General features: G+C 39.9%; 1 protein-coding gene across 1 annotated transcript in view; it reads left to right on the forward strand.

Moving 5' to 3' along the window:
- The window catches only part of Nup160 (nucleoporin 160), a 59,946-nt gene that overhangs the window by 6,828 nt on the left and 27,405 nt on the right, over positions 1 to 25,713 (forward strand). Inside the window, exons 5-21 of the mRNA XM_021192749.2 lie at positions 1,067 to 1,145; positions 2,765 to 2,879; positions 3,745 to 3,903; positions 7,217 to 7,294; positions 7,977 to 8,074; positions 10,589 to 10,673; positions 12,624 to 12,692; positions 14,663 to 14,746; positions 14,959 to 15,129; positions 16,605 to 16,704; positions 16,954 to 17,119; positions 17,816 to 17,943; positions 18,553 to 18,713; positions 21,425 to 21,558; positions 22,470 to 22,540; positions 23,450 to 23,609; positions 24,658 to 24,727. Of these exons, the coding sequence (XP_021048408.1) occupies positions 1,067 to 1,145; positions 2,765 to 2,879; positions 3,745 to 3,903; positions 7,217 to 7,294; positions 7,977 to 8,074; positions 10,589 to 10,673; positions 12,624 to 12,692; positions 14,663 to 14,746; positions 14,959 to 15,129; positions 16,605 to 16,704; positions 16,954 to 17,119; positions 17,816 to 17,943; positions 18,553 to 18,713; positions 21,425 to 21,558; positions 22,470 to 22,540; positions 23,450 to 23,609; positions 24,658 to 24,727 (1,928 nt within the window). The remainder of the gene's footprint in view (positions 1 to 1,066; positions 1,146 to 2,764; positions 2,880 to 3,744; positions 3,904 to 7,216; positions 7,295 to 7,976; positions 8,075 to 10,588; positions 10,674 to 12,623; positions 12,693 to 14,662; positions 14,747 to 14,958; positions 15,130 to 16,604; positions 16,705 to 16,953; positions 17,120 to 17,815; positions 17,944 to 18,552; positions 18,714 to 21,424; positions 21,559 to 22,469; positions 22,541 to 23,449; positions 23,610 to 24,657; positions 24,728 to 25,713) is intronic.

The raw sequence follows: 25,713 nt of genomic DNA on the forward strand, positions 1-25,713 counted from the left end.
CCACTGAGCCATCTCACCAGCCCCCTTTTGTGGTTTTTTAATTTACTTTATTTATATTAGTACACTGTATCTGTCTTCAGACACATCAGAAGATGGCATCCGATCCCATTACAGATGGTTGTGAGTCACCATGTGGTTGCTGGGAATTGAACTCAGGACTTCTGGGGTAGCAGTCAGTTCTCTTAACCTCTGAGCCATCTCTCCAGCCCCTTTTATAGTTCTTTAAAGGCATGAGGCATATTCCTACATTTTAATTCTCCCTAATGTTTTTGGTTCTTGATTCTGTCTCTACATTGAGGTCTTCTTTGACCATCCTCTTGGAAATCCAGCCTCCCTTCACAGACACAACAGGAATAATCATTTTTGTCTTTTTCAGTATTAATTTAACCCCTGCTTCTCTCATCCTCCAACAGTGAAATGTTAAGTTTCATGAGGGCAGTTGTTTATTGACTAGTGAATCTCCAACACCTAGAACTACTGCCACATGAAAAGTACCCAGTGATATAGAAAATATGAGATGGCTGGGCAGTGGTGACACATGCCTTTAATCCCAGCACTCCAGAAGCAGAAATAGGTATATCTCTGAGCTCGAGGACGGTTAGGGCTACACACAGACCCTGTCTTAATCCCCACCCCACCCCAACCCCCAAAAAAAGAAAAGGAAAGAAAATATGAAATGACTCTATTGAGTGGAATAATGTTGCTGTCTTCAAATGGCAAGGCATTTCTCCTAAGAATATAAAAAAATGCCATTTTTATTGATCTCATACTGATTGAAAGTATTTTAGGTATGATTTATGTAGAAAAGTACATTTTAGGAATCATTGTTTTTCTTCTCTAAAGATTTTATTTTATTTTATTTTTTTACAATTTTTTTAATTAGATATTTTCTTTATTTACTTTTCAAATGCTATCCCGAAAGTTCCCTATACCCTCCCCCCACATTTTAGGAATTTGTTGGTACAGAAAACATAGGAACCTGTCGTATATTATGAAGATCTCGTTCTTAGTCATTCCTGGCATTGGGTCTCTAGGTTGAAATCAGGTTTCTTGGGTATCATTGCAGGGATAGCGTCAGTGGTGGAACTGAAACAGAGCTCAGTGATGCAGCGATTACTCACAGGCTGGATGCCCACAGCCATAAGGTAAGTTACTACTATAAATATTTTTGGGAGGTGCTACACCCCCTTTTGTATCTTAATATCTATTGGGAGTTTCTACCCCACTTTTGCCTGTTTTGCTTCCAAGAAAATGACACAGAAACACTAATTTATTAATAAGCTATTGGTTCTACGCTGGGCAAGTTCTTCCTTCCATGCTGTTAAAACCATGAATGCCCTGTAACTTACCAAGTTAGTGCCTCCTGGGTAGCCTCTGCTGCCTGTGCTCCTTGTCCATCCTAACTAATGGCAACCACCACTGCCTCCTCCTTCTCCTCTCTCCTCTTGTCTTCCTCCCCTCCTTCCCATTGAGGTCCCTAGCAGAGACCCCCTACTCAATCTCAAGTCCTTCCTTTCTCTCTCTTCTCTCCAGTCACAAACTCTAACCTTTTAATAATGAATCAGATTATTGGGGAACATTCTTTGTTTTGGTTTGGTTTTGGTTTTTCGAGACAGGGTTTCTCTGTGTAGCCCTGGCTGTCCTGGAACTCACTTTGTAGACCAGGCTGGCCTTGAACTCAGAAATCCACCTGCCCCTGCCTCCCGAGTACTGGGATTAAAGGCGTGTGCCACCACGCCTGGCTGGGGAGCATTCTTTATAGCACATTGGACAGTACAATGCCCATGTCCAGACTGCAGCCTGATCTTGTGGCACAGAACTCAACATCTAAATACACAGTGCACAAGACTAACCCCAATAGTAAGTCACATCCTGCAAGAAATCAAAGGGCTCAAGTTGTAATCCCATGTTACTACTTCCAGCTGCACTTCATGGCATATTCTGCACCGAGCAGAAGAGCATAGCATGATGTCTTACCTGAGGAAAGCCACCCTCCAGAATCTGCCTTATTTGCAGTCCCACACTTTTGACACCATTTTTCTATATTTTCAGTGTCCAATTCCATGCTGTGCCCTGGCTTAACCAAATTCAGGTTTCTAGAAGATGGCTAAAGTAGAGCATACAAGATGACCCAGTGTGTGAGGGCACAGGCCGGAGAGCCTGACATCCTAAGTGCTATTGCATGTCCCACATGCTGGAGGGAAGAGAACCAGCTTCTGTGTTGTCCTTTGACCTTCACACACATGAACCCTGATGTGCCTGCCCTCTCTCTCTCTCTCTCTCTCTCTCTCTCTCTCTCTCTCTCTCTCTCTCCATACTTACACAAGTAAAAAGTGTTATTTTTATAAAGATCTAGGTAGCCTAGTGTGGTTACACACACCTTTAATCCTAGCATTTAGGAGGCAGGTAGAAACATCTGTGAGTTTAAGCTAGCCAAAGCTACAAAATGAGAACCTATCTCCAAACCAAACAAACAAGCAAAAGGTAATACAGATTGTTAAAGTTAAAAAGCAAGAATTAATGTAGGCCGTTTCTAAACCAATATGAAGTGAATCACTTTTTTGTGATATAGACCATATTCTATTTTACAGTAATAATGAGCATAAACTACATAGAAATGTATTTGTATTATACCACATATAAATTCATGTTCTTTCTACTAAGAATATCCATTCACAATTTTATTTTAACTTTTAAATCACAAATTCGAATGATCCGCTTATTTGCAGTAGTGAGAAGTCTAAAGCCTGCCCTTTGGTTTTAGGGGTGATCATGGGCCTTCAGATCGTGCCCTGAGTCTCGCTGTTCATTGTGTGGAACATGATGCCTTTATTTTTGCCCTGTGTCAGGATCATAAACTACGGATGTGGTCCTATAAGGTAAGCACTACACTTAGGGTTGGCATCAGTTAAATGTGAGTATGAAGTGGGAAGGCTTGAAGTCAGTCCTGCTGCTTCATTTAAAGGGGATTAGATCCTTTGGGTTGAAAGTTATGACTTACTTTCAGATCTTGACATTTGAATTAACATTTTCTGTACATTTTCCTATTTTTTATTTTGAGAATTATGGGCACTATATGAGTAAAAAGAGTAATATGAGATATATTCTTCACTTAACTGCAACAATGGCTTCAAAGTCTTTTCCTTAGGCTTATTTTATGTGTATGACTATTTTGCCTAAATGCAAATATGTGTAATTCATGTATCCTTGGTGCCTGTGGATGTCAGAAGAGGTGTCGGACCCTCTGGAACTGGAGTTAACAGGTGGTCTTAATCCCCACAACTGTTATTAAAATCCATGTTGGGGCTGAAGAGATGTCCCTGACTAACAGTAGTTAACAGCACTGGCTGCTCTTCCAGAGGGTTGTAGTTCAAGTCCCAGAACCCATATGGTGGCTCATAACTGTCTGTAACTCCATTTCCAGGCAATCCGACACCTTCTGGTTTCCAAAGGCACTAGGCACATAGGTGTACACTGATATACATCCATGCACATAAAATTATGAAAAAAATTAATGCATGTTGATAAGATGATTTTCAAGCTGGTAATGTTTTTTGTTTTGAGACAAGGCCTTGCAGTGTAGCTCTGGCTCGCTTGGAACTCACAAAGATCCAACTGCTTCTACCTCCCAAATTCTAGGATTAAAGGGATGTGCCTCTGCCAGACATTTTTTTTGAAAAGTTAAGGATGTATTTCTAGCCTCAGTATTCTTGGAACATCACCTATTACTCTTCTTTTGGGCAGGACCAAATGTGCCTGATGGTGGCTGATATGTTGGAATATGTCCCTGTAAACAAAGACCTTCGGCTCACTGCAGGAACAGGACATAAATTACGGCTTGCGTATTCCCCTTCCATGGGGCTCTACCTAGGAATATATATGCATGCTCCAAAACGAGGGCAGGTATGAAATGGTGTGTGCATGTGCATGTGTGTGCGTGCGTGCGTGCGTGTATGTGCGTGTGTGTGTGTGTGTGTGTGTGTGAATTTTCTCTGTGGATTAATTTTGGGATATCAAAATTAAGTTTGAGTCCATTTAAACTTTGTTTAACATATTGAGTTGTCTGAAGGGTGCTTGGGTCTTGTGCTGATCTATGAATTAGAAAATTAGGAAGGGGTGCTAAGGATTAAAGGGAAGTTTAAGGGAAAGTTAGAAAGATTTGAAAATCTAAGTGAAGACGATAAAATTGCTGAAAAGGAATGCAGGTGTTAGTGTGTTAGGAAGTTGTTACGTTGAAATTAATGTTTAGAAATAATTGTTCACCACCCAGATCCTGGTGTTGTTAATAGTTGAGGCATGCAGAATGTATACAATAGTGTAATCAAGAATAAGTAGCCTTTTGTCGTGGGTTTGACATGGTAATGTGCATTCTGTGTAGCAACACTTGCACAGGCTTCCTGTAATCCTACTGGACAGGGTGTGTCTCCCCTACTTATTGGAGCTCTCATTCCCCAGGCTAGGTTTTTATCCTGATTGGAAGTCTGGTTGGGCTCTGCTGAGCTTTCCCTGTTTGAGCCCTGAGACCCTACCCCTCATTCTCCACAGTGGAAATTCTCATAACAGGGCTGATACAGTGGCTTAGTGGGTAAAGATGGTTGCCTTCATGCCTGACAACCAGAATCAGCTCTTCAGGACACACACAGTAGAAGGGAACCTCCTTAAAATTGTTCTCTGAGTGACCTGGCACATGTTACAACATACATAAATACTAAGAAATTAAAATAATGAAAATTAACTAAGCCTGGGCTTGTAATATATTTTTAATCCCAGCATTCAGAGGCTGAAGCGAGAGGGTTGCCATGGTGTTAAGGCCACACTGAGGACATCATAAGACTGTCCAGAGGGAATAGTGGAATAAACTCATTTTTTGTCACAAGTCATTTGAGAAACTCATGCACTCAACTGTAATTTTCTGGATTTGGTTGTTTTGTTGGGCTGCATTCTACAATACACACTTTACTCTGCTACTTAGTGTGCACTTTGTAATGATAGATAGAGAACAGCATACATTTTTAACAGGATAAATAGATAACAGGATAGATAAATATTTTTTAATAAAACATTTATTTTTACTATAACAGATACCACAGTAAATTGGTGAATTCTAATTCTTTAGGGAGTTATTGTGGTATTAAGTTCTATTGTGTTTTTTGTTTGTTAGTTGTTTTTTGAGACAGACTGTGTAGTATCACTGGCTGAACTGGAACTCAGAGATCCATGTGCCTGTGTCTTCCAAGTACTGGGATTAAAAGTGTGCAACACTTTTTATTTTTGGTCTTCATACATACTACACATTCGCACTGTCACTGAACTATACCTTCATCCCCTACATAGACCTTTTATTTTTATTTGTTAAGATTTATTTTTGTGTGTCCACATGTGTTTGTGTGAGTATGCACACACATGTGGACAGGTGCCATAGAGTCTAGAAGATGTCAGGTCCCTTGGAGCTGAAGTTAGCGAGCTGTGGTACAAGGGATGGGACCCAGTTTCCGTAAGTCTTCTTATCTGCTCAGCAATCTCCAACTTCCCTACATATTTCATACACCTCTTTTTCTCAGAAGACAAGTCAGTGTTTATTTTTTTCCCTTATAGCTTGCTTATGACACTGGGACTATAGCTTAGTGGTAAAACTACCTACAATGAGTAAAGTCCTAGGTTCTAATCCCCCCTACTGGGGGAAAATTATAATTTTCTCTTTCTAAAAATAGCATTTTTTAAAGCCAGGCATGGTGGCACATGCTTCTCACCCCAGCACTTGGAAGGCAGGGACAGGCCAATCTGAGTTTGAGGCCAGCCTGGCTTGCATAGTTCCAAGACAACCAGAGTTATATCAATAAATCTTGTCTCAAAAAAAACCTTTTTTTTTTTTGTTTTGTTTTGTTTTTTTAAGTGGTTAAAGGAGGGTGATGACAAGACGGCTAAGTGGATCCCAGTCTTTGCAGCCATGCCTGACAGCCTGAGTTCAGTTCCCAGAACCAATTCCTGCAAGTTGTCCTCCACACACACTTGAATCCTCATGCATACACTAAATATAAAAAGATTTTAATTTACTGTGAGTAGTTGCCTACCTATAAGACACAGGACATTACATTGTCAGTGTACAGTGTATTTTCTTTAGTAAAAATTGTCAAAAATACTATTTATAAGTATCTTGTGCCTTAATTTCTTTGTTTTTGTTTAGTCTTTTCATCTAGTGTAAGGGATTTAACCCACGGCCTTGCACACTTTTTTTTTTTTTTTTTTTTAAAGATTTATTTATTTATTATATGTAAGTACACTGTAGCTGTCTTCAGACACTCCAGAAGAGGGCGCCAGATCTCATTAAGGATGGTTGTGAGCCACCATGTGGTTTCTGGGATTTGAACTCAGGACCTTCAGAAGAGCAGTAGGGTGCTCTTACCTGCTGAGCCATCTCACCAGCCCGGCCTTGCACACTTAAGTCAATGACTCTACCACCTAACTAAACCTAGACTTCAACTGTCATTTACGAAAAATACTTTTATATGTTTATATATAATTTATACGTAGTATTTATGTTTTGTATATTATGTATTTTTTTTAAAAGATTTATTTATTTATTGTATATAAGTTCACTGTAGGTGTCTTCAGACACTCCAGTAGAGGGCGTTGAATCTTGTTACAGATGGTTATGAGCCACCATGTAGTTGCTGGGATTTGAACTCCGGACCTTTGGAAGAGCAGTCGGGTGCTCTTACCCACTGAGCCATCTCACCAGCCCCCTATATTATGTATTTTAAACTTGTGCACGTGTGTGGGAAGTTTTTGATGGGAGTAAAGTTTCAATTTTGCAAGATGCAATGTCAATATATATATAAACTGCATTCTTTTTTTTTTAAGATTGATTTATTTAATTTATGTATGTGAGTATACTGTAGCTGTCTTCAGAAACACCAGAAGAGGGCATCAGATCCCATTACAGATGGTTGTGAACCACCATGTGGTTGCTGGGATTTGAACTCAGGACCTCTGGAAGTGCAGTCAGTACTCTTAATCTCTGAGCCATCTCTCCAGCCCCCTATAAACTGCATTCTTAAAAATGGTTAAGATGGAAACTTTGTTATATTTTAGTTAAGTTTGGTGGCACACACCTGTATTCCCAGCACTCAGAGTCAGGAGAATTGTAAATTCTCTCCTTAGAAGAATAACTTGGTGATTGTATGAAGTAATGAACTGTTAACTTGCTTTTCAACAGTTCTGCGTTTTCCAGTTGGTGAGCACTGAGAATAATCGCTATAGTTTAGATCACATTTCTTCCCTGTTCACGTCTCAGGTAAGTTAAACTGTCCTGTGCGTTTCACACAGGTGCAGAAAGGAAGTGTTGGCTATACCCTGTGAGGTTGCTTGCCCTGTAACCATAGCTTTTTTTTTTTTAATCTGAGACAGGGTCATTTAAACACAGGAGTTTCGAACCAGCTTAGCAACTTTCTATCATTGCCAAGTAGAGTCTGACAGTAGTGAGACTGTCTCAAAATTCCTTACCCCCATTGTGTTATTATGGGATCATATTCTTTTTATTTTAAAGATTTATTTATTATATTTAAGTACACTGTAGCTGTCTTCAGACACACCAGAAGAGGGTATCAGATCTCATTATGGATGGTTGTGAGCCACCACATCGTTGCTGGGAATTGAACTCAGGATCTTGGCAGAGCAACCAGTGCTCTTAACTGCTGAGCCAACCCCAGGGTTATGTTCTTAAGGTACTTCATATATAGACAGTTGAGAGCCCACCATGTGGGTGCTGGGAATTGAGCCAGAGTATTTTGTGAGAGCAGCCAGTGCTTTGAACCACTGAACCATCTCTCCAGCCCCTCTTCATGAATAAAAACAGTTTAAGTTGGGTTTTATCAAGTTCTTGTGGCATGTTGTGCTGTTATGCATTTTGTTCTCTTGTCAATACAAACTTAGTCTCTGCTCCCTTTTCTTTCTTATTTTTCTCCATTTCTTCCTAGGAGACACTCGTCGATTTTGCCTTAACCTCAACAGATATCTGGGCCCTGTGGCATGATGCTGAGAACCAAACAATTGTGAAATATATCAACTTCGAACAGTATGGAATATTTAACCTTTATCTTCCTATGTTACCCTAGGCAGAGCCATACTGAGATGAGACCTTTTCGTGTAGTTCAAAGGATTCTGATGTGTTTGTCTGGATTTTGTGGAAATCAAATATGCTTAGGATTGAGCTAAGATAAAATAGTATATTTCTTGGGAGAGGTACCCCCAAAACAGTAGCAGTAATTTGGAATCTCACTGCTAATACTCTAATGTCCTTATGCCCACAACTTAACAAAGACATTCTTTTTTATTCTCAATCTCCTTAAATAAAGATCAGAGATAGATTGAACTAGTATGGTTCTTTGAAACTTTTTTTTTTTTTNTNTTTTTTTTTTTTTTTTTCTTTGAAACTTTTTAAACCAGGAAACTTTTCTTCTCCTGAGAAAATGAGCTTCAGGACTTCAGTGAGTAGGGTGCCTTCCTTGCACTCAGAGCCCTAGCTTCAGTTCCCAGCACCTCATACAAGCATGGTTGCAGTTCCAGAATGATGGAAGTAGAGGCAAGAGGGTTAGAAATCCAAGGCCATCTTCAGCTACATCATGAGTTCAGGGCTAGCCTGAAATATGTGGTACCTTGAGGGAGAAGGAGAGGACGAGTAAGAAGAGAAAACTAGCTCTAGAACAAACCTAGTATTTTATGATAGAACTTGTATTGCACAGTTTTATGTTTTGATAATCTCTACTGTTAGATATACTTTATCTAATGTACATTGGTTTAATTTTAACTTTTTAGCTGTGGTCTCGGAGAAATGGCTCAACAGTTAAGACTCAGACTGCTCTTACAAAGGGTTGAAGTTGAGTCCCAGCACCCCCGTGGGGTGGCTTATAACTAACTGCCTGGGACTCCAGATACAGAGGGTCATAATCCTCTTGCTTCCCAGGACACGTACACTCACATGGACACACACATACCATATATGTGATTCAAAGTTAATATTAAAAAATTGTTTTGTTTTTCAAGGGTTCCTCTGAATATCCCTGGTTGTCCTGGAACTCCTATAGACCAAGCTGACCTCAAACTCAGATCCACCTGCCTCTGCCTCCCCAGTGCTGGCGTTAAACGTGTGTGCCACAATACTGAACTTAATCTAAAAAAATTTTAGCCGGACGGTGGCGGTGCATGCCTTTAATCCCAGCACTTGGGAGGCAGAGGCAGACGGATTTCTGAATTCGAGGCCAACCTGGTCTACAAAGTGAGTTCTAGGACAGCCAGGGCTACACAGAGAAACCCTGTCTCGAAAAACCACACACAAAAAAAATAATATTTACAAATATATTTGTGAACAGATTTAAACTTTTTCTTAATGAACTACATAACCACTGATGCTCTTCATTGGCCTTTGGCTAAGATCAGGTGTGAAGCATCTCCTTGTACGATTCCTTTGAGAACCACTTGTTTAAATTGAACCCTCAACACTAAACTTCAGAGAGAATTTTAAGGTCTATTCTGATCCTAAGCCAGACCTTGAAAAATATTAGTTTAGTTCTTATAGGTATCATTCAAAACAGTGAGCTTGGAGCTGAGCACAGAAGCACATTGAGAAATTGAAGCCAGTTAGGACTACAGGGTAAACCACAGCTTATCCGACAAGAAGGCCTGGGCTCTGCTTTCAAGCAGCTTACCAGCTGTGAAAGACCTTAAAAGGTCTCATTTCCTCAGCTACAGATTGAAGGTAATACATTCTTGAAGGAGATTGTAAGGCAAACATGAATAGTGTAAAGAATAGCATCTTACATAATATCTAGTAAATTTAAGTACATAGTAAAATTCAGCTGTTTGTAGATTTATATTTCAGGTTTTAAATTGAGGATGCTTCCTGTTAAACATAGAACTTTGGGTCTGGGAGATGGCTCATTTGGCAGTGTTTATGATGAATTTATGACGACCTGAGTTTTGATCCCCAGCACCTATGTAAAAGCAAGTCAGTTGGGGCAGTGCAGGCTTAGAATCATGCACTGGTGAGGCAGACATGAGGATTTCTGGAGCTTGCTGACCAGCTTAGTTTAGCTAAATTGGTGAACTCCGAATTCAGAGAGAAACCCTGTCTCAAAAAACTCAGGTCAGGGGCTAGTGACATAGCTCAGTAAGTGGAAGTGCCAGCTGTGGGGGCTAACAACCAGGGGGAGACTCCAGAACTCATGCTGGAAGGCAAAAGCAGACACTCGGTAGATTCCCTCTGACCTCCGTACAGCTACTTTGGTACCTGTTTAACTGCTTTCACCACACAATAATAATAATAAAATACATAGATCACTTAAAACAAGGTAGAGAGCAGTTGAGGAAGACATTGAACATCGAGCCCTGACCTCCATAAGGACATGCACATCTTTGCACCTGCGCAGACACGCAGATAGTGAGAACAGATGTAAGGACAGAAAACTGTGCTTAGTGGTAAAGTTGTGGCTGGTTGCAACGGGTTCTCTGATGAGGCCGTTCCTACTCAGATACTGCCAAAGTGTGTGTGTGGACAGTTTTTGGTTAACTTTTGAACTTTTTTTTTCTGTAGTAATGTTGCAGGTCAGTGGAATCCAGTGTTTATGCAGCCTCTACCAGAAGAAGAAATTGTCATCAGAGACGACCAAGACCCCAGAGTAAGTATGCTAACTCTTACTGTAAGAACCACTTGCATTAGTTTTTACCCTGAGGTCATTTGACCCGACTGAAGTGAGAAGGCAAATACATTGGCTTATGCAGCTGAGATGTTCAGCGTCTGCTCTCAGATAGGGCTGGCATAGTGTTTTCAAGACTTCATCTCTTTATTCTGCTTCCTTCCTGTTTTTGATCTCAGATAGTACCTCTTGCCCTGACAAAGTCTACATTCTGCGTGTTTAGCTGTCTTGGAGGAGACAGCTGTATCTCAGTCCTATGTACCTGTAATGAATTGGCATAGCCTGGGTGATATGTTAGTTCCTAATGTGTTCACTGATAGGAAAAGTGTTCTGGTCTGATGAGACACATGTGCACACAGTGCAGATTCAGAGGTCAGAAGATAACTCTGCAGTTCTCTCTCTTCACCATGTGTGCCCAGGAGTGGAACCGTGGTCATCAGGCTTAGTGACGAGTACCTTTACAGTGTTACCTACTGAGCCATTTTGGTGGCTGAGAATTTTATTTCATGTGCATGGGCATCTTTTCCTTGCATGTATGTATATGCACCCTGTGCTCACCTGATGCCCAGGGTTCAAAATGGAGTGTCAGATTGCCGGGAACTAGAGTGATAGATGGTGGTAAGCTGCCATATGTGGGCTAGGAACCAAGGCTGGTTCCTCTGTAAGAAAAAGTGCTCTTAACCATTCAGCCATCTCTCCAACCCCAAACCTTTCATTTGACATAATAATTAGATACATTTGTGAAATATAGCATAACAATTATGTAATGTGTAACAATCATATTGTAGTAATTAGTAGTTCCATTTGCTTAAACATTCTGTGGAATTGAGATAAATTCTGAAGAATATAGCTTGATTGTAGAGAACTTGCGTATGCCACACCTGAATTCAATCCAAAGTACCATATCCGGGGTTTAAAAATCTGAAAAAGGGCTGGGTAGTGGGTGCAAGTCTTTAATCTAGCACTTGGGAGACAGAGGCAGGCAGATGTGAGAGTTCCAAGACAGCAAGGGCTACACAGAGCAACTCTGTCTCGAAAAACAAAACAAAACAAAAACATTCTGATAAAGATAATATGCAATAAAGCATAATAGGCCAGTCTCCATGTTTTCAAAGATACCTTTAGGCTAAATGAAAGAAAGTTTCTAGTTAATGCCTTAGTGAGCTAAGCTTAAATGACCAGGATTTTCACTCCCGGAAACCCCACTTTAAGTATCTGAAATTGAATGTTGTTCGAGTGTTAATCCTTAGAGTTCCTTGGTAATGGTTACTTATTACTACAGTTAATAACGACTGGTGTCTGGGTTTGTTTAAAGCCAGTGTCACACCCTGATCGTTAGTAGCCTTTTGTTCCATTGTACTCATGTTATCACCCACCAAGAAGCTCAGCAGAAGAAAAGAACCTATGATGACAGTCACTCAGACTTGATGCTTAGAAGCAAATCTGGTTCAAGACTTCTTCAAAATAATGAGGCGGCATGGCAGTTTTCTATTGTAGTCTATACTCCTGTGAGTTCTGCAGTTTAAATTTTGATTTAGTTTACCTATTGTCACTTTCTTTTATATGTGAGTCCTTGCGAAGATGGTTTTGAAATCAACTTATTCTAACTGCTCTTTACCAATGCCCATCACCACTAGGCTGGGGCCACCCTTTGCATTTAACATTGACAGCTATTACCTTTGTTTTTCAGTGGTACCCAGGAGTGTTCTTTAAAAATGTGTACCATTCAGGAAGCTATAGCAGCTTGATCCCCAAAGCATTGCAGTCTTCACTCACACTGTAAAAGCATGTCTCTGCAGTGCAGCTTGTTGTTGCTCAAGTGTCCAGTTCATGGAGTAGAAATCCACATGTTGGGGGGGTCACAGGATTCCTTTGTATTTTTCCCAGCTTCATCTTTTAATCATAATAGCTTTTGTTTTAATTTTCTAATAGGAAATGTATTTGCGGAGCCTTTTTACACCAGGACACTTCATAAATGCAGCTTTATGTAAAGCTTTACAGGTGAGCAAGAAAATATCTGATGTTTACTTCAAATTATTCCTGATTGTATTTCTGTATTGTATAATTGAGGGTTCATATGTGTGTGTGTGTGTGTGTGTGTCTATTATATTTGCTTATAAATAATATTGTAATTTGTTTTAATTTTCTTTACACAAAATAAGAATCCTGGCTGAGAGATAGGAGTAGGAAATGCTTTCCCAAGTAATTAGGGGAGCATGCCACAGTCCAGATTGTATGCTAACACTATTGTAAAAAGAAATTACTCTACACTGCATGTAAACTTTATACTTGAAAGAGATTTAAAGATTAGTTTTTAGGTTTCTTATGATTGGTTATATGTTTTTTTATACCCTTTTGTTAGTATACTGAGTAGCCAAGTTCTGGGTACAGAGTATAGGTGACTCAGAATATTTTAGCTTCAAGCTATGTATGGTAATACATGACCACAATCCCAAGATTCAGGAGGCTGAAGCAGAAGGGTAGTGAATTAGAGGCAGCTGTCTGTATTGCATAGTGAAACTGTCTCAGAAAATATTTTGTTTTAGTCATGACTTAAACATTGTTTACTATTTTACAAAAGGTATTTTACTGTGTAGTTTTTGAGGCAGACCTTGAACTTTTGATACTTCTGCCTCCATCTCCCTGTAGTTGGGATTAGTTGTATACATAGCAGATATAAGATCCTTTTCTAAATATAAATAAACAATTTCTCTTCTACTTTCTTCTCTTTCCCTTTCTTGTTATGAGATTTTTTTTTTTTTTTTGGTTTTTTAAGATTTATTTTGTGTGTATGAGTGTTTTGACTACGTATCTGTGTACCACATGCCTCCTGTGCCTGAGAAAGTGGTGAACATCTATATAGGTACAGGGACTTGAACTACTAGTCCTTGGCAAGAACCTCAGCAGGTGCTCTTACCACTGAACCAGTTCTGCGCAACACGCATCCTTTTTTGTGTGTATATGGGTGGTGAGGAGACAGGGTTTCATTGTGGTAGCCTTGGCTGTCCTAGAACCAGCTCTGTAGTCCAGGCTGGCCTTGAACTCCTTATGTTTTAAAGACAATCTGACTATATAGCTAAGACTAGCTTCATATTCCCCATCTAGACCAAGTTGACCTTGAACTTTGATCTTCCTGCCTTCCATTTCTAAAGCACTAGAATTAATGGCGTGACAGTGTATAGGCCTCTGACTTTTTTTCAGGTTAGGTACACTTGTTTATCTGGTTACTATGTGTTTTCTGTTTTCTCTCTGATAAAACTACATAATTACTTTGGAGTAAAATGTTCTGTTTAGTTTCTTCTCATCACCATTTTGTCCTTGTTCATAATTACTAGTTGGGTTGTTTTGGTTTGGCTTTTGGTTTATTTTTTGGAGACAGAGCTTCTTTCTGTAGCCCCGACTTTCTTAACTCGTGCATCTTGATCTGTAGACCAGGCTGGCCCCAAACTCAGATCTGCCTGTCACTGCCTCTTTAGTACTGGGATTAAAGTTGTACACTGCCACACCCAGCAATAATATGCAGTTGTATAGTAGCACTTTTCATAGTATCTAGTATATAATTAAGATATGAAAACAATTAGTGCATTTATCAAATTCCTGCTGCACTCTTTCCTAGGAGAGTGCCCACCGTCATCCCTAGCTTTCTCTTATGTGTGGTCCTGGGTTGTGCGTCTTTGACATCCTATAGACCTTTCTCTCCAAATGGGCAATAGTTATTTTGATTTTAATTGATTTCTTAAAATGATCTTATATACTTTATTATAATTCTTTTGGATTCAGATTTCTGGAAGTTATTCTGGTCTATACTTTGTTATTGCTGTTAGAAATCATCTGTGCAGTCTTAGAGCAGGAGAAACTCCTGACATTTCTGAGGTTGCTGTGTAGTTACATACTGCCTTAGGGCCTTTTAGGCCAGACTTCCTTCAGTTTTACTATTTTATAATATTCTGAAATACTCCTTTTAATTTTAGATTTTCTGCCGAGGTACCGAGAGAAACTTGGATCTTTCATGGAATGAACTAAAAAAGGAAATTACTTTAGCTGTTGAAAATGAGGTGAGGTATGGGAAAGAGTGGTAATGATAATGTTGTCTGTCTGGTGAACTGTCAGACTTGATCGTTTTTATCATGGTAGCAGAAAGTATAAATGCTCAAGCCTTTTCATTAGGGAGTTTGATAGGTATTTACATATCCCATGGGATTTAATGCATAAGAAATATTTTGTAGAGGAAAAACCCCAAAAGGTTTCACTTTTCTCTGTTTGTCAGCTCCAAGGAAGTGTGACAGAGTATGAATTCTCCCAGGATGAATTCCGCACTTTACAACAGGAATTCTGGTGCAAGTTCTATGCCTGCGTTCTCCAGTATCAGGAAGCCCTCTCCCACCCTCTTGCTCTACATTTGAATCCTCTCACAAACATGGTGTGCCTTCTGAAAAAAGTAAGGGAACTGGAGCATTCAGAGCTCCTCTGCAAAGTTCAATGACACTGTATTGATGCACTTTCAAATTACAAGAACAGCGTGATGGCTCAGGCCTGTATATCCTAACATTTGAGAGACTACTTGGGAATGCCCATATGATCCCAGGTCAGCTTCTGCTAGTGTAAGACTGCTTCAACAAACAACAACAATAATAATAATGGTGAATTTCAGTATTTCCTTCACCCATACTCATCATTAGCTTCAATTTTGGTGAGACTGTTGGTTGGTAGCTGAGTAGATCTTAGTGCCAGGGATTGAATCTGAGCCTATTCATGCTAACAAGCACACATAATGCACTGAACTGTATCTCCAACCCCAATTTGCTTTTCTGCATTGTTTTTGTTTTCTTCTTCCTCCTCCTCTTTTTCTTCTTCCTCTTCTTCTTTTTCTTCATTTTTTTCCTGAGTCACTGATGCCTTGATATCTGTAAATATTTCAACACATCAACACAGATACTGGGACTGGGGACATGGTTTAATGATTAAGAGTGCTTGCTACTTCTACAGAGTGACCTGATTCAATTCCTAGCAATCATGGCAAGTGGTGACCACTTGTAACTCTAGCTATCGGGGGTGAAGCACCCTCTTCTGGCCATTTCCTTGCTGGCTTAAGACAACATCTTTTTATTTTACTTTATTTTTTTTTTTTTTAATTATTTATTTATTTTATGTACATGAGTACATTGTTGCTGTCTTCAGACACGCCTGAAGAGGGCATCGAATCCCATTACAGATGGTTGTGAGCCACCATGTGGTTGCTGGGAATTGAACTCAGGACCTTTGGAAGAGCAGCCAGTGCTCTTAACCACTGAGCTATCTCTCCAGCCCCCATGTTTTTTTATATTGTCTTTTGATTTGAATTTGGTGTTTCCTCACTATTCAATGTCTAAGGACATTCTGTAGATTTTAAGTTCAGTCTGTAAAGTCTTTGCCTTACAAGCAGAAAGACCCTAGCACCCATGAAGAAATGCCAGTTATCGTTGTGCATGCTTAATGGTCGCAGTGATGAGGAGTCAGAGACAGCTTGCTGGTCAGTGTACTCTAATTCGTGATTTCCAGGCTAGTGAAATACACTGCATTCCTGAGAATGACAACCAAGATTATCCTGTAGGCTTGCATACACACATACACATACATCATCACTTAGGTGAACACAGACACAGGTAAAATACGGAAGACTTAGCTCACAATATTGTTCGTTCTTTCTCTGTCTCGGCTGAGAAACAAACCTAAGACCTGCATGTAATAGGTAAGCCCTCTACCACTGAACTACATTCCCTAGCTGCTTCCAAGTGTTAAAAAATGACATGGAAAATTATGTATACAATGTCTATATAGCACAGTTTGTTGTCTATATGATACATTATGGATTATGAGTTACATGTTTCCTTTGAATTATTTAAAAGAAAATAACTGAAAGGTTTGTACTTGCAGGGATATCTGTCTTTCCTGGTACCGTCTTCCTTAGTAGATCATTTATATCTCCTGCCTGATGAGCACCTTTTGACAGAGGATGAGACGACCATATCAGATGGTAATAATTATTCTATCTATAGTTGACCCCCTTCCTATATGAATCTTATATTTTATTTCAATTAAACATTATCAATTACCACTGTGACTTGTTTTGATGAGTTTACCATACTCACTGAAGATATTTTTTTTTAAGCTGGAGAGTCTTAAATACATATGCTATGGAAAAGGAATCCCTTCTATCTAATTACTGTATTAATCAATAGACTTTTGTGGCTTCAGCCATCAGTGTTAACATTCTCTCTCGTAGATGTAGATGTGGCACGGGATGTCTTATGTCTTATAAAATGCCTCCGGATGATTGGAGAGTCAGTTACCATGGACATGGCAGTTTTGATGGAAACCAGTTGTTACAACTTGCAATCTCCAGAGAAGGCTGCAGAACACATTTTGGAAGATTTGATCACTATTGATGTGTAAGGAGAATTTAGGGTAAAGTACATTTCCTAATGGAATTCAGCAGTGTTGTTATCACAGATTTTAATATATGGTCAAGTATATAAAGTCATGGTTTGGGCTGGTGAGATGGCTCAGTGGGTAAGAGCACCCAACTGCTCTTCTGAAGGTCCAGAGTTCAAATCCCAGCAACCACATGGTGGCTCACAACCATCCATAACAAGATTTGACGCCCTCTTCTGGTGTGTCTGAAGACAACTACAGTGTACTTACATATAATAAATAGATCTTTTTAAAAAAAGGAAAAAAAAAGTCATGGTTTAATGTTAAAGTAATTTTCCTTGATTCTAAATAGGGTTGGGGTTGTGCGGGCGTGCGCACTCAATCCTGTGGAAGAACCTGGCCTTGTACCTTCTAGGCAAGTGTTCTACTCTGAAGCCCCTGTTTCAGATGTTACAGAGGGCGAATGAAAACAAATTCATAAAATATATTTCTGTTATCCCTTTAATAAGCATGATGTTTTAAAAAAAGAATACACAAATATTTTCCTAGAATTCATTTTGTGGGTCATTCCTAGAAAGTTGAGAGTGATTTAATGTGGACTCTGAGTGTCTTGTGCCAGAATGATTATCTCCACTACTTTACTGTGAGCAGCACATATAGAGCCTGTCTTAAATGTTGTCAGTAGTAACAGGAATTTTCTAATTGTCATGTAGAGAAAATGTGATGGAAGACATTTGTAGTAAACTGCAAGAGATCAGAAACCCCGTCCATGCCATTGGACTTCTTATACGGGAAATGGATTATGAAACAGAAGTGGAAATGGAAAAGGGGTTCGATCCAGGTAACCAAGGAAACAACAAGTGTGCTTTACAGAAAACAGTGATGTGGGCTCAGAGGTTAAGAGGATGTACTGTTCTTCTAGAGGAACTGAGTCTATCTGCCAACACCCACATCAGGCTATGCACAGCCAGCTCCAGAGGAATCTGACGTCTCTGGTCTGTGCCACCTGTGCTCATGTGCACATACCCACATACAGATAGACACACACACGTAATTAGAAATAACAAAGCCAGGCATGGTGGTCACGCCTTTAGTCTCAGCTCTCAGGCAGAGGCAGGTGGATCTCTGAGTTCCAGACCAGCCTGGTCTGCAGAGTGAGTTCCAGGCCAGCCAGGGCTACACAGAGAAACCCTGTCTCAAAAATACAGAATTAAATAATACATTTAATTCCAGTTTTCCTTCTAAATTTATTACATTTATTTATTTTATTTTATGTACAGATATGCACACATGCTATGATGCATAGAGCTCAGAGGACAACATGTAGGGGTCAGCTTTTCCCTACCACGTAGGTCCTGGAAGTTAATTTAGTTTATCAGGGCTGGCAGCAGGTTCCTTTACCCACTGAGCATCTTGCCAGCCTTTAACTCCATTTTTTTTCTTGTTACAGCTCAGCCTTTGAACATTCGAATGAATCTTTCTCAGCTCTATGGTAGTAGCACAGCAGGATATATTGTGTGCAGGGGTGTGTATAAAATTGCCAGCACTCGATTCCTAATCTGCCGAGACCTCTTGATCTTACAGCAGCTGCTAACAAGGCTAGGAGATGCAGTAAGTACTACTTGAGGGAAAACTCACTCAAACTCACAACCTGCCTAGTCCAGAGACTTGTCTGTGTTCACTGCTTTCTCCCTGCGCTTAGCCTAAGCAGGGCTCTGTAGGTTCCAGCTGAGAGGAGCAGTGGCAGAAGCAGCTTACAGAAGGCAGGCTTTGTCCTGACTGGAGTGAGGTGACTGGTCAGTCACATGGCCCCCACAGTCAGGAAGCAGAGGGAAAGCTGCCTCTCAGTTCACATTACGTATGCAGTTGGGATTTAAGGAAAACATTTTAAATGGAGAGTATAAATGTGGGCAGTAGATAAAGAAAGATACCCTAGAGTATGGTATGGGCTTTTCTAAGAGAGGGCTGCTAGTTATTATTTTGTTCCTTTTATTCAGTGTTCAACCCAGCCCATGGGATGGTCCCAGCTGCAGTCAAGATGGACCACCCCTCTTCAGTTAAATCTTGCTTTTATTTTCTTTAGATTAACCTTTTTATAAATCCAGAGGTATATTTCCATGATTCTAAATCTCAAGCTGACAAAATAATCATCGTATAAATAGAAATAAACATAATAGAATGCACTTGGACTGTCTGTGAAGCAGATTACTGTTACTAATCAGAAAACAGAAAACACATAGTAACCAGATAAACAAATGTTCCTACCCTGAAGAGAAGTCAAAGGCCTGTAAACTGTCACACCAGTAATTCTAGTGCTTTAGAAATGAAGGCAGAAAGATCAAAGTTCAAGGCCAACCTGGTCTACATGGGGAATATGAAATTAGTCTAAGCTATATAGTCAGATTGTCTTTAAAACACAGTACCAGGCAGGAGGTGGTGGTGGATCTCTGGGAGTTCAAGGCCAGCCTGGACTACAGAGCTGGTTCTAGGACAGCCAAGGCTACCACAATGAAACTGTCTCCCCACCACCCATATACACACAAAAAAGGATGTATGTTGTGCAGAATTGGTTCAGTGGTAAGAGCACCTGCTGAGGTTCTTGCCAAGGACTAGTAGTTCAAGTCCCTGTACCTATATAGATGTTCACCACTTTCTCAGGCACAGGAGGCATGTGGTACACAGATACACATGCTTATTTAGTATTGTAGAATTTCCGCAGGTCCACTCCTGCTATCACTCTAGATGCGATAGCAGAACCCCAAGTGTAGAGGATAGGGCTGCCCTAAACACAGTTTTGAGTGTGCGGCGTTTGCTTCTGTGATCATTTCTGCTCCTTTTTCTGCTTCTTTTTCCTCTTTTCTTTCTCATACCACCAAATTCTGTTGCTGTCAGAATCCTGATGACTTTATAGACCATGAATGTACTGTGTAAAAGGTTACTTGTTTTCCCACAATTGAACACTCTGGGGTTGAGGATCAAACCCAGGACCTCAGACCCATGTGTCTCTGAGTTGATAGAGGCATTTAACTCTAGCAAGGAAACAGCCAGGTTAGACCAATCAATGTTAATGTATAAAGAGCCAGAAGGCTCATAAGCCAGAGTGTTTATATCTTTTTTTTTATATAGTTTATTTTTAAAAAATACTCATTTTTTTTTTTTTTTCTCAGCTAGGTAGTGTTGGTGCACACCTTTAACCCAGCACTGTAGAGTCGGAGGCAAGTAGATCTCTGAAGCAATACATGTTCATTGTAGAACCTTTATGAAATGCATGTGTGCTACAAAACAGTCATCTGTACTCGTACACACAGTAGTAAATACGGAGTGCATTTTGTGTGCCCATGTAGTTTTTTATTTTGTTTATAAAGTAGAATATATTAGTATTTTAGTAGCTACCTAGTACAATTTTAACTTACTCAACTATTCTCTTTAGCGATCTGGGATATTGCTGTTTGTTTTGTTTCTTTTTGACAGGTATCAGGAGTTAAAATAGGGTTGCTTATAGCCTCAGACTCACTGTGTAGCTGAGGCTACTCTTTAACTCCTAATCTTCCTGTCCCCGTGTCCAAATGCTAGGAAAGTAGCCATTGACCACCAACACTCTCCTACCAGGTCTTTAACTATCTAGAGTGAGTTCTGAGAAGTAGAGTTGATAGGCACAGGCTTTACACTTTTTTTTTTTTTTTTTTTTTTTTGGTTTTTTGAGACAGGGTTTCTCTGTGCAGCCCTGGCTGTCCTGGAACTCACTCTGTAGACCAGGCTTGCCTCAAACTCAGAAATCCACCTGCCTCTGCCTCCCAAGTACTGGGATTAAAGGCGTGCGCCACCACGCCCGGCTGGCTTTACACATTTTTAAGACTTTGGGTATTGTTGACAAATTTGCATCTATTGGTCATAACTTGTTTTCACACAAACTGCAGCAGCAACAGAAGAGACTTAGATTTCTCTGTTCCTTCATTTCTTTACACCATCAGCTTCCCTGAGTCAGAAAACTGTTTTGAACCACGTGTGGTGGTGCAGACCTCTCACCACGAAGGAGGAGAGGCAGGGGGAGCTCGAGTTTAAGGCCAGCCTGGTCTACAGAATGGGTTCTACATAGCCAAGACTATGAAAAGAAGCCCTGTCTCCAAAAAAAACAAAAGAAAGAAACTTTTGGTTTGCTGGTAGTGGTTATATTTGTTTTGACCCTTAGTGTTCAGCAAAATAACAACTGCTACACAAAAGTGTATGTAGCATGTGTATTGCCTTTACAGTGCTGTTCCCTTTATTGCTTTATTGCTTTGTTTTACCTCTCCTGAGTTACCATTCCATCTTTGCTGTCATAGGTGATCTTAGGAGCTGGTCAGCTCTTTCAAGCTCAGCAAGACCTGCTGCATCGCACAGCTCCCCTGCTCTTGTCTTATTACCTCATTAAGTGGGCAAGTCAGTGCTTGGCAACTGATGTCCCAGTTGACACACTGTGAGTTTCATTATTTTTTTTTTTAAGTTATTTAAAAATAGGTTGTTGGGTTTGTTTTTGCCTTTAAGAATCAGAACGATTGAGACTGGAGAGATAACTCAGTGGGTAAGGGCTCCAACTATTCTTCCAAGGATGGGGGCTCAACGTCCGACACCCATTTAAAAGTAATTATATTTATTTTAAAGAAGAGTTGAAATGTTTAGGTCTTCCATTTTTTTTTTAACAGTGGAGTGTAATTTATCAAAAAGTAATACTTTATATAAACATACACAAAATGGTTGTTAGAAGTAGACTGAACTTTATATGCAAAGGGAAAAGAAAAGTCCCTCGGTTACTGTGTGCTTCTTCTGTTTCGCTTATTGTTGCTCTGATAAAATTCGCTGAGAAAGACATCTCAAAAGAGAAAGGACTTGTCTCAGCTCACAGTTCAAGGACAAAGGCCCTTGTGTCAGGAGGAGCTTGAAGCAGCTGGTCACATCTACTTTCAGGAAGCAGAACACAAAGACTGCATGCTTAATGCTCAACTCCATCTCCACATTATATATAGTCCAGGACTGCCTGCAGAGGGAATGGTCTCAGCCACAGTAAAGATGGGTCTTCTCGTGTCAATACTCTAGAAAATACCTCATGGATGCTCTTTGGAGACAACCTTAATCTAGTATTCACCAGTATGCCTGAATGGTTGCATCAGTAGTTGACTACAGTAGTCAGTGAGCTCTGGCACACAAGTGACTTTGAACAGCCCTTGAGCAATGTGGTAGACAACAATAACAATCTAAATCCTGAATCCTGTTTTCTAACTGTTTTAAGCTTTCAGTGGAATTCTTATATGACTATATTAAATCAACAATATAAAATATATTTAGAAATATAATATTTAACATAGAGTATATTTTCTCTTTTTTTCATAGGGAGTCTAATCTACAACATTTGTCAGTACTGGAACTAACTGATTCTGGTGCCTTAATGGCAAATAAATTGGGTAAGGAGTAGGGGTTTAATTTGGGGGGTTATTGTGTATTTATTAAAATGTTCTTTTGTCACCTTTGTTGTAGAAATGGCCTTGCTCTTTGCTCTTGTGCCATGAGCAACCTGTGGCCTGAGACCTGTGGTTGTGGCAAGTCATCTGGGAAGATGTAGTCCCAGATCAGGAATAAATGAAGGGTGTCATAGGTGTATGTGTAGCACAAATAAACACTGTTAGGAAGAGTATAGAAAACCAACAAGAGAAACCTTCCCGAGAATCAGAATCTTGTGTTTAGTGTTTTCTTTTCTTTTCTTTTCTTTCTTTTCTTTTTTTTTTGGGGGGGGGTTGGTTTTTTTTGGGGGGGAGGAGTTCAAGACAGGGTTTCACAATATAGCCTTGGCTGTCCTGGAAATCACTCTGTAGACCAGGCTGGCCTTGAACACAGAAATCTGCCGGCCTCTGCCTCCCAAGTGCTGAGATTAAAGAAGTGCGCCACCACACCCGGCTGTTTAGTGTTTCTTACATTGCTCTTTTGTCCATTGTTTCTTGATACTCCAGTAATTAGTTCAACAAAATCATTTTAAAATTTTACTAAGTTCTAACTTTACTAAGTGGCTTTCGTACTCTCTTATCTCAGTCTTTAAGGCAGTCTCATTCATGCTTCAGAATTATATAGGGAATTTGTTTGAGCTAGTCTTTAAGGCAGTTTCATTCATGCTTCAGAATTATATAGGGAATTTGTTTGAGCTAGAAGGTGTAATCTTAAGACTATTGTAAAAGGTTTCTATGTAAATTGCTTAACTATAGTGAGACCATGAATGATTTGTGTTGCTTTTCCATTGCATATGTACAGAATGACAATTTGCAGACTGCTTTCATTGCTGTACTGTGATGATACCCATGATGCGCTGTGTTTCTTTTAAGTATCTAGTCCTCAGACAATTATGGAGTTATTCTTCCAAGAAGTTGCAAGAAAACATATTATATCTCATCTCTTCTCTCAACCCAAAGCCCCTCTAAGCCAAACTGGATTGAATTGGCCTGAAATGATTACTGCAGTTACTGGTTATTTGTTGCAGCTTTTGTATCCTTTTGCTTGAAAGCCAGGTGCCAATTTTGTTTAAATTGTTCTTAAAGCCTTTATTCTTGCTGCACAATGAAGTTTATTTTCTTTCTTGGTGCTAGAGATCAAGCTCAGGGCAACACAAACTAGACAAGTGTGTTAACACATAGCTATTAGCTACATCAGTAGACCCTTAAGGAACATTTAAACATTTTTAAAATGAGGTAGGGAGAGATGGCTCAGTGGTTAAGAGCATGTACCTGAGAACCTGAGTTCAGCTCCCAGCAGCCATGTGTGTAGCTCTAAACTGCCAGTAACTCCATCTTTAGAGGATCCAACTTCCTTTTCCGGCCTCTGAGGGCAACAGCACGTACTTACATATACATTCTAAACACAGATGAGTTGCATTCAAAAACAAAAGACAGTATTTATTTTAAGATACCCCTTTTTTTGTTATTGTTTGAGACAGGGTCTCACTATGTAGCCCTGGCTGGCCTAGAACTCACTCTGTAGACCATGATAGACATAAACTCATGTAAATCTACTAGCCTCTGTCTGTCAAGTGCTATGATTAAAAGCATGGGCCATCACACCTGACTTTTTTCTCCCTTCACTGAGTTCTAAGGATCAAACTTAAATCTTAAAGTTTTCACAGCTAACACAATGTAGACTAAGCCCCAGGGCTCTTCCCATTTGCTTGATTTATTTTTGGTTTGTTTGTTTAATATTTTTAGCTTTATTTTATTTTATGTATATGGGTGTTTGTCTGTGTATGTGTTTACACCCAACTTTGCAGTGCCCATGAGTGCCAGAGAGAGTATTGGGTCCTCTGGAACTGGAGTTACAAATGATTGTGGGTCACCTGACTGTAGGTGCTGGAGACTGAACCCAGGTCCTCTGGAAGAGCAGCAAGTGTTCCTAACCTCTGAGCCAACTCTCCAGCCCACTCTTACTTGTTTTAAATTAAACTGTTTCAGTGACTCTTCTGAGTTTGATACCCATTGATATGGATATTTTAAGTTTCACTCAAAGACAGGGAAAAAGCAAAATTCCTTAATATAGTAACTAGGTGGCCTAGCAATCCTGGCTGTCTCTTTCTAGAATGTTTGATGGGAAATTGCCAGTATGTACAATTGCAGGTGAGTTTTGTTGAACATTTCTTACCGTTCTTATAAAGAAGGTCATTGATAGATTATTTATTTATGTTACTGTTAACTGTATTTTAATTGGACTGATAGCAAGAACTATGAAAAATTAAACTTGATTATGCTAAGACATGCATGCCCCAGTAGAATAATATTAATCCTCTTCTCTCCTCCTCTTCTCTCTTTCTCTCTCTCTTTCCTCTCGCTCTCACTCTCTGGCTCTCTGAAGTCCTGATTATTGAACACAGTTTTTTTAAAAAACAAAACTCTACTGCAGAGGCAGACTCTGTGAGTCTGAGACCAACCTGATCTGTATAGTGAGTTGCAGGCCAGGCAGAGCTCTGAAGTGAGACCTTGTCTCAAAAAAGCAAACAGAAAAGAGAAACTGCTGCTGAGCTATGTCCCTAGACTCTAGGGAGAATGACTGAGGCAACATAATCCCTCTGGGAGTCAGGATTTGGCCGAACCCTGAGATAACTTAGAAGTACAAATGACGTCTCTTACAAGGATTTTGTGGCCTAAAAGTAATGTTCAACGTTTTAAGGGGAAAGGACTTGGGTTAAGTAAAAGGTTAAGTATGGGAGATACAAGCCAAGCTTGGTTCATCAGACAGAAAAGGATCACTATAAAACTATATCCATTCCCAGTATTCCTGGAAGAACAGCTAACACCTTACTCAGTTGTAAAGGTAAGCTTTGTGTTCAACTTCCCTGGCTTCTCTAGTGATTATCTGAATGCACAGGCCTTGTATACCCTCTATATATATCCCCTATATCTCTGTACCACGTGCTTGCCTGATGCCCATGGAGACCAGAAGAAGGGATTGAATCCCCTGAACTGGAGTTGTGGTGTACCATGTGGATGCTTAGAACTGAACACAGGTTCTGACTGGAGTTGTGGTGTGCCATGTGGATGCTTAGAACTGAACACAGGTTCTGACTGGAGTTGTGGTGTGCCATGTGGATGCTTAGAACTGAACA

This window comes from Mus pahari, chromosome 3, assembly GCF_900095145.1.
Source record: "Mus pahari chromosome 3, PAHARI_EIJ_v1.1, whole genome shotgun sequence".
NCBI classification, from domain to species: domain Eukaryota; kingdom Metazoa; phylum Chordata; class Mammalia; order Rodentia; family Muridae; genus Mus; species Mus pahari.